Raw genomic sequence first — 9527 nt, forward strand, 5'->3', positions numbered from 1 at the left:
TTAAAAACTCGAGTGTTTCTAAGCTACCCTTAAAAACAGATGTTTCGATATAGCTTAGTGATTAGGAATTCGTGACATCTAGTCTTGATTATCCTAAAAGTATTCCATCACGGAAAAGCTCCCAGTAGAAAAGGTGAGACACTAGGTCTTCTTAAGTACCTCTCAGCTTAGCCTCTTATCGGCTTGGTGACAAAGCTCTCCGATCCGTTCAACTCATTCATTAATTAACTATCCTAATCCAATTAGACAATTTTAATGAATGAAAGCCCATGACAACCATTAACATACGATACATGATCTAAGTTATAGCATACAAGCATGGCATAGTAATTAAATAAACAACCAAGAGCAAGCAAGAATGGTTTTATTCGGATTGATCGTTTCCTATTTGATTCTGTAAAGTAAATCAAGATGAGCCCAATCACATTGGCCCATGGATTCAATTGGGCCCATTCTTATGTCCCTTAGAAAAATAAACCAATATCAAATTATTTAATTTTTCTAATTTTTATCGAAAAAATTAATTAAGTAAGGGCCCATTCCAATGTCCCATTAAAATAAATCGATATCATAATCATTTATTTTGTAATGTTTTAAATAAAAATCATTAGGGCTCAGCCCATACAATTAATTAAATAAAACATTTAAAAACTTAATTTATTTTTTTTTTCGGTAAAATTTTTTTTATTGAGTGGGCCCGTGGGCCCACTAGGGTTTCCTCTAATCTTGACCTAGGTCAAGATTAGACTTGAGGCTGCACCGGACCACCGCCGCCACGAGGGCGCGGCCCGGCACTAAGAGGACGGCCGAGACTTGTCACAAAATTTTGTGACAAGTTTTCTTGTGGCGTAGTCGTGGAGGCTTTCTTCGTCCGTCATGCTTCTTCGTTGTGTGTCCGTCTCTCGCCGATCGTCGTGATCAAGAACGTCGCACCATCGGATTATAACAATAATAATAATAATTACATAAAACCTATACCCTTTGAATTTCGGGTTTACAAAAAATCTAGAAAAGCGAGAATCAAATATTCTACGATCAAACCACGAATCACAATCCACATATCATATATTGAATTGCATGAAATTCACATCCACATATAATTTCATTCAAAACATATTTAAATTCATTACAAGAACGAATCGATTAATTAATCATAACATCTAGCTCTGATACCACTTGTTGGGGAATCAAGTGGGTATCAGTCACGAACAATCGCTCTGATACCACTTGTCGGTGGATCGGGCGCGCATCGGACACGAATGATCGCTCCGATGCGACTCGTTTGAGATGATTCCACCATATAACCATATAAATGCGGAAAAATAATTAATTACGCTGATCATAAGCTAATTAAATTATGGTTATAATTAACAAGATCTAGTTATGTTTAATTAATTTAATTCACGAGAGCGTAGAAGTCAAGCAACCGAAACAAGAATAAACAAGTACTTACATTGATTTTCGGTTCACGAACTGAAAGCTTTCACAATCCGTCTTCGTCTTGAACGTACAAGCTTCCACACGATCCAACAAAGAACTCCTTCTTCAAGGACTCGATGTGATGACACCTTAGTCTTCCGAAACGTAATCTCCGAGACGAATAAGAAAGATGAGTGGGCACAGTCTTTATCTCACTAGATCACGAAACTAGGTGTCTCGAGATCTTTCTCTTATTTTACTAAGAATGGAAACGAATTTGCAAGGGGAGGGGAGGCAGAAGTGCACGGCCAAGAGGAGGCTAGGTTGCACGAAATTTCTCGCAAAATTTGCTTAAAATAATTGCTTATTTTTGTCTTCTCATGAACCCCTATTTATAGTAGTAAAAAGGAGATATTCATGGAATCTTCCAGAATATTTTATTTCCTTTTATTTTGTTCACACTGGTAGATTAAATCTAGGCCATTGGATCTCAACAAGTGAATCCTACTTTTTCTCTCATCCATCAGATCAATATCTATGGGATAATATTCTCTATTTAAATAGAGAATATTTCTTTAGTGAGAAAATAAAGGAGAATATATTATTCTCCTAAATACTTTCCTTTAAATAAGGAGAAAATATAGGACAATATCTTATATTTTTCTCTCTCTTTTATTTAAACAACTAAAGAGAAAATATTGGTAAATACCAATATTACAAAATTCGAATTTTAGGCACACGGCCAAGGGGAGGGGGGATTTGCTCAAACCCTAGTGCCAAAATTCCCAAATCCGATTTTCATATTTTGTGCAAGGCCCAATTGCTTAAAACCCAATTAATCATTTATTTACTTGGTCCAACAATAAACAAATAATTAATAATTGTTTATTTACTTGATCAAACAATAAATAAACAATTCTACCCTAAATATTTATTTAATTCTGCGAATACCCGTTTTCCAGAATTAATGCTGTCAATCACAATTACAGCAAGTGAGATTAATAATGATAAACATTATTATACGAAAGTTCTTATCCGCCTTTATCAGAGCCGAATCGGGGACTATGGACCTAGTAATAGGAGCTTTACAAATCCGATGAAAAAGACGAAATAGTCATTTCTCTTTTGTCCATCGATTCGTCTAATCTTGGTCAAATACTCCACCTTGTAAGCCAAGACTTAACTCTCCTTTATACTAGAATTATATTTACTCATCGTGACGAGTGTCCAGTGATATAGTCAGTTCGTGATCAAGATCCTCCAGGTTCAACCCATGTCAAGAGAAGTCAATTTTTCCGTTATACTTTTCTTGATACATATCAGCCCTAAGCATTGTTGATTCCCCAGCGAAAGCTTCTTTCGAACGTTACTTACTTCGAAAGTGCTAGCAATCTATCGGTTCTGGAATCAACCCTCAGGTGAGTGAACATTAACCTTCTTTCAGGAAGGCTGGATTCCGTATCTGTAAATCACTTCTCACTCGAATCATGCTCTGAGAAAACTCCCAAGACATAAGCTGTGATTAGCATGAATAGCCTTTTAGCAAATGAGTCAAAGAGCTCAGTAACATAACCCAGTGTCCATGATCACTTCAGGATTTAGATCAAGTCTCACTGTGACCATCATAGTGGCCTCGGTTAGTGTGTCGTAACGGTCCTTAAACGACACATCTACACCAAGACCTGTCCAGGTCGTACACTTACCACAAGTGTAGAATGCTCCCACATAGTGATCAGCCTTCACCTATGTGTTCCACATATATGACTTTAGATATAGCTTTCCAGGCGTATATCAGTCATCGACCATGTTTTAGCACACCGCCCGAACTCAGGTGCCCAGCACGTGACTCAGTTAGATACGAAGGCTATGGAAGATAGTTGTTATTGATTCTAATTGTTTAGAACTCAACCCACTAATCATATAATGCTAATAAAGTAATCTTATTATCGAATTTAGTAATCATTATCTTCAAGTGGGCAATATTCCCAACATATAGTAGTAAAAGGAGATATTCATGGAATCTTCCAGAATATTTTATTTCATTTTATTGTGTTCACACTAGTGGATTAAATCTAGGCCATTGGATCTCAACAAGTGAATCCTACTTTTTCTCTCATCCATCAGATCAATATCTATGGGATATTATTCTCTATTTAAATAGAGAATATTTTATTTAGTGAGAGAATAAAGGGGAATATATTATTTCCCTTTAAATATATTCTCATATATTCTCCTAAATACTTTCCTTTAAATAAGGAGAAAATATAGGAAAATATCTTATATTATTCTCTCTCCTTTAGGTAAATACCAATATTGAAAAAGTCGAATTTTAGGCACACGGCCAAGGGGGATTTGCGCAACTCCTATGCCGAAATTCTCAAATCCGATTTTCATATTTTGTGCAAGGCCCAATTGCTTAAAACTCAATTAATCATTTATTTACTTGGTCCAACAATAAACAAATAATTAATAATTGTTTATTTACTTGATCAAACAATATATAAACAATTCTACCATAAATATTTATTTAATTCTACGAATACCCGTTTTCCAGAATTAATGCTGTCAATCACAATTACAGCAAGTGAGATTAATAATAGTAAACATTATTATACGAAAGTTCTTATCCGCCTTTATCGGAGCCGAATCGGGGTCTATGAGCCTACCAATAGAAGTTTAACAAATCCGATGAAAAAGACGAAATAGTCCTTTCTCTTTTTCCATCGATTCGTTTAATCTTGGTCAAATACTCCACCTTGTAAACCAAGACTTAACTCTCCTTTCTACTAGAATTATATTTACTCATCGTGACGAGTGTCCACTGATATAGTCAGTTCGTGATCAAGATCCTCTAGGTTCAACCCGTGTCAAGAGAAGTCAATTTTTCCGTTATACTTCTCTTGATACATATCAGCCCTAAGCATTGTTGCTTCCCCAGCGAAAGATTCTTTCGAACGATACTTACTTCGATAGTGCGCGCAATCTATCGGTTCTGGAATCAACCCTTAGGTGAGAGAACATTAACCTTCTTTCAGGAAGGCTGGATTCCGTATCTGTAAATCATTTCCCACTCGAATTATGCTCTGAGAAAACTCCCAAGACATAAGCTGTGATTAGCATGAATAGCCTTTTAGCGAATGAGTCAAAGAGCTCAGTAACATAACCCATTGTCCATGATCACTTCAGGATTTAGATCAAGTCTCACTGTGACCATCATAGTGGCCTCGGTTAGTGTGTCGTAACGGTCCTTAAACGACACATCTACACCAAAACCTGTCCGGGTCGTACACTTACCACAAGTGTAGAATGCTCCCACATAGTGATCAGCCTTCACCCATGTGTTCCACATATATGACTTTAGATATAGTTTTCCAGGCGTATATCAGTCATCGACCATGTTTTAGCACACCGCCCGAACTCAGGTGCCCAGCACGTGACTCAGTTAGATACGGAGGCTATGGAATAATGAATGTTTAATAAATCTCATTAAATAAGAAATAACGCTTTCAATTCAAATAGATAATAAATGTCAAACTTTATTTTATTAATAATTTCAACGAGAATTTACATAAGTATCTTCTCGTGGGCAAGAATTCCTAACACATCTCGGGTTTGTAAAGTCGCTAGATCCATCGGGGTGGAGAGGGGTGTTAATGCAATCAGACCGCTCAAGCGGTTGCTTAGTCCCTTCTCGGCAACAAAGCCGTTGACTCGGCACTCTTCCTCACAGAATGCTTTTTGTATTTTGTTATTTCTTTTATCCCTCTAGAATGTAAGGTTTTGTTGCTTCAAGATCTTATTGTTTGGGAGGAGCTTGTCCCTCTTAAATGTTATGACATCTTGATGGCAGAGATGACTTAATGAAGCTCCCTGCTGATGTCCAGGTTTTATAAATAAAATAAAGGTAAACTAGCAACGTAGCCATTTTGAAACATGGTTTTTGGAATCTAGCCAACGTTTGGTAAATTTTGCAATCTAGCCATTTACTAAAATTTACGTATATAAAATACCTAATTTACCCTTTTTCTTATACTTACTTGATCAAAACACTAGCCCACGTTTGACCGATTTGAATTGTATACAATCAATTAATTTCAGATTTTTTCGAAATTTAATTGGATATTTAGATAATTTAATAGGAGATTCGGTGATGTAATTAAAGAGAAAATTTAATGCAATAAATGCACAAAAAATTTACCATAATTAACAGAAATTAACAAATCAGCGGAGATTAACAAAAATTTACAAACATTTACACTGTATTTGCTTACACGGCTATAATTTCAACAATTTAATTTCAGTTTTTTGAATTCATAATATGAGATTTGGTGATGTAATTAAAAGGGAAATGAAATATTTATTTGATTGAATAAGTCAAACGAGGAATACACGTAATTATGATAAAATCCCGTTCAAAATTAGAAAATAAATTTGGAAAACAAAAATATCGTATTAAATGCGTATTAAAGGAAAGGAAAGAAATCGGTTCTACCTGCACATATGTAAATTTACCATAATTAACATAAATTAACAAAGCAACGGAGATTAACAAAAATTTACGAACATTTACACTGTATTTGCTTACACGGCAATAATGTTCATTAAAGAAAAAAACGCTCAATAACTAACTTTGCCAAGTATAGATTTTTTTAAAAAAATTCGAAATATAAACCGAATATAACAAATTCGGCTACAAAACCAAGTTTCAAAACGTGGGTTAGTATTTTTGAAACCAAACCAAGGCTAATATAGTAAATATCATCTTACATAAATATGACACGTCATCAAATTTGGCTAGATTCGAAAATTAAACGAAACGTTGACTAGATTACAATTGCAACATTTGATGTGGCTTAAATCGATTAATTTTTCAAAAAATAATAATAATAAAGTGTAATGGTTTGAGTCCCTCTCTCAATAGTCACATATCATGTGGTAAAAATCCACGTCATTATGACAAGTAGAAAAGTTGAAACCGTATATAAATATGAAATCATTTTCTTCAGTCGAGACACAATTGCTAATAAATACAACAAATTAAATAAAAGGTACTGAGAGAGAGAGAGAGAGAGAAAGAGAGAGAGAGAGAGAGAGAAATGAATATGGAGAATGGGAATCACAGCTCTTCAGGCAATAGGTCTCCCAAGCCGAGTGATACCAAAGGAAAAGTCATCACTTGCAGAGGTAAAACAATAAAACTAGTCATTATATTATTATATTCATGTCTCTATTATATATGCAAATACTGAGTCACATATTTGATGTTTGGCTTGTTTTGAAGCTGCGATTGTATATGGCCCAAAAAAGCCTTTTGTGATTGAAGAAGTTTGTGTGGATCCACCCCAAAAAATGGAGGTTCGAGTGAAGATACTGTTCACCTCAATCTGTCACACCGACCTCAGCGCTTGGAAAGGAGAGGTATACATACATATACTATATATGATCTTTCATACAATAAGTATCATTAATAATATCTTATTACTAACTCAAAACTCATTTGTGCCAACGTGAAGTCCGAACCCCAACGAGCGTTTCCACGAATTCTCGGCCATGAAGCTTCAGGGTAAGTCATATTAAAATCATTTTGTCACCATATACTCCAAGTTTTTCTAAAAACCAATGAACCATGTTTTGTGACGCTTATTTCAAGAGCTCTAAAATCAAGGCATGACGTTGACGTGCCATAGCTCCTAAATTTACAAATAATATAAAGTGAATTAAATAGCCATAATTAAAGTGGTTGAATAATTAGAAAAGCATATTTTTTTTTTTTATTTCCATATTTTACGAATACTAATTCATCAAAATTATTTCATTTTTTTTTCCCAAAATTACTTAACATAAGTAACGTGGTTAAATATAGTTAGAAGGAAAAAAGAAAAGTGGTTAAATAATTAGAAAAGTACCATAAAATTGCTTTCAATAAAATAATTCACAAAATTATTTCTCTCCGTCAATTTTTTTTATTTGAGGGGTGCTAAAATATTTTTTGTTCAAATGATATCCAATAATGAAATAAAATATTTTAAATCCTTAGTATTTAATAAAATATTTGATGAAAAAGAGATTAAAAAAATAGGTTTTACATAGTTTCAAATTAGTTATATATTATTAGAAAAAAAAAGGTTAAGAACACTAAAGAAGCTATAACTATATTATTATTATCTTTAGTAAAATCTCATAAAATACTACAAAAATGTAGTTATGAAAGAGTGTGAATTTGTAATATTTTGCTCGGTAGAATTGTGGAGAGCGTGGGTGAAGGGGTGAGGGACGTGTCCGAAGGGGACCACGTTGTGCCGATATTCAACGGAGAGTGCGGCGGCTGCGAGTGCTGCAAGCGCGTCACCACTAACCATTGCACCGAATTTGGGGTCAACCCCTTCAAGAAGGTCATGGCAAGGGACGGCAAGAGCAGATTCTCCACCAAAGCTGGTGGGAAACTTGTTTATCACTTTCTCAACACCTCCACTTTTAGCGAGTACACCGTCCTCGATTCGGCTTGCGTCGTCAAGGTTGACTCCGAGGCCTCTCTCAAGCATATGAGTCTCCTTAGTTGCAGTGTTTCCACCGGTAAGTTTAATTTTCCCTTAATATCCTATTCTAGTTATTTAATTATGACGTATCACACCTATATCAAAGAATGACATCGTAAATAATGATAATTTATTGGCATTACTCTATTTTATTTTATGATTATCTATATATTTTATGATTATCTATCATCACAATGTACGCGTGTTGTGAGGATAGCCGATCGTCTAATAAAACCACTTTTAAACCCTTTTAAGGCTTATAATTTATTATTTATCCCAAAATATATATATATATATATATATATATATATATATATATATATATATACACATCATAGACTTGATTATTGTTCCTTAAAATTGCTTAATTTTTGTCTAAAAATATTATGGCACGTTCTTTTCATACTAATATAAACAATTCTAGGGGTATTGAGGGTGTTTGGCATGACATTAGTGGGCCATTATCATTAAAATAAATTGGCTAAACGATTTTATATGTTTTTAAGCAAAAAAAAATTTAAAACCATTCAAATCATTAAAGTTGGCTTAAATGGGATTTTCACCATTATTTATAATTCTAGTAGATAAGTGAATTAAACTCATTTATAATGTCCACCATTTCAAATATATTAGTTTATTATTTATTTGTTCATATGAATATAAATAAATTATATGTAAAAATTCAATTTTAATTTAAGTTGAAGAACTATAGATTTTAATAAAGTTATTATTAATCGTAGTAGGTAAATAAAAAAAAATCATCTTTTTTTATCAACAAGTAAAAACGTAAGGATTTTTAGTTTAATAAAATATCATCAACACAAACTGATTTTATAACTTTTACTAATAGAAGATATTAATTATTAGAAATAAGTAAATATAACAGCTAAGCTTAAAACAAATTAAGGAAGAACTTATATATATATATATATTAGATCTCTAAAATTTACATTTAGAGGGTTTTACGATTTTATGACATATTAATTGAGTTTTATGTATGATAATTTATTTTATTATATTTCTATTTTTACAAGAAAATAAGAAAACTATGTATGTTTATATTTTTTTGAAAATAATTATATTGATAAAATACTTAAGAATTGTTAATATGAATACATTTAATTTAAATTGTTGTTACCAAACGTGAATTATTATAATTATTATAGTTCCCGTTTGAATTGCCTTTTTCATGTACATTCATTTAAAATGTTAGTTAGTTTGAATGGTCAGTTCAGTTATCATTGTTTGAATAGTGCGCAAAATAGACTCATTATTTTGGTGATATTTCACATTCTTTTTCAGGAAACCTCATTATTACATCTAGAAGCATCACAACAGATCCATAACTTATGCATGCATATAATTGCTTCATTTTTTTTCTTTGAGCAAATATCTACATATACTCAAAAAAAGTTGAAAAGGAAAACAGTAAGATGCCTTTTTTGGTATGACAATTGAGAAGTCTTCTATGATAGAAGCATGCATGTGTAAATTGTACAAAGGAGAGAGCTGCGTTTGGATCAACTAACTAGTCAAATATAGAGTGGTCGAATATTGAATCGGTATTCAAAA

At 33.1% G+C, this 9527-nt stretch overlaps 1 protein-coding gene across 2 annotated transcripts in view; it reads left to right on the plus strand.

Annotated features, from left to right (window-relative positions):
• Positions 1-6433: 6433 nt before the first annotated feature.
• The window catches only part of LOC149404130 (alcohol dehydrogenase-like 3), a 23710-nt gene continuing 20616 nt past the window's right edge, over positions 6434-9527 (plus strand). For both annotated transcript variants that reach the window (XM_089604728.1, XM_089604737.1), the window contains exons 1-4: positions 6434-6603; positions 6701-6837; positions 6933-6982; positions 7661-7992. In XM_089604728.1, the coding sequence (XP_089460854.1) occupies positions 6516-6603; positions 6701-6837; positions 6933-6982; positions 7661-7992 (607 nt within the window). In that variant the 5' untranslated portion in view covers positions 6434-6515. The remainder of the gene's footprint in view (positions 6604-6700; positions 6838-6932; positions 6983-7660; positions 7993-9527) is intronic.

The sequence above is a fragment of the Urtica dioica genome, chromosome 2 (assembly GCF_054948205.1).
Source record: "Urtica dioica subsp. dioica isolate 48M chromosome 2, U.dioica_male_clone48M_v1_H2, whole genome shotgun sequence".
Lineage (NCBI taxonomy): Eukaryota > Viridiplantae > Streptophyta > Magnoliopsida > Rosales > Urticaceae > Urtica > Urtica dioica.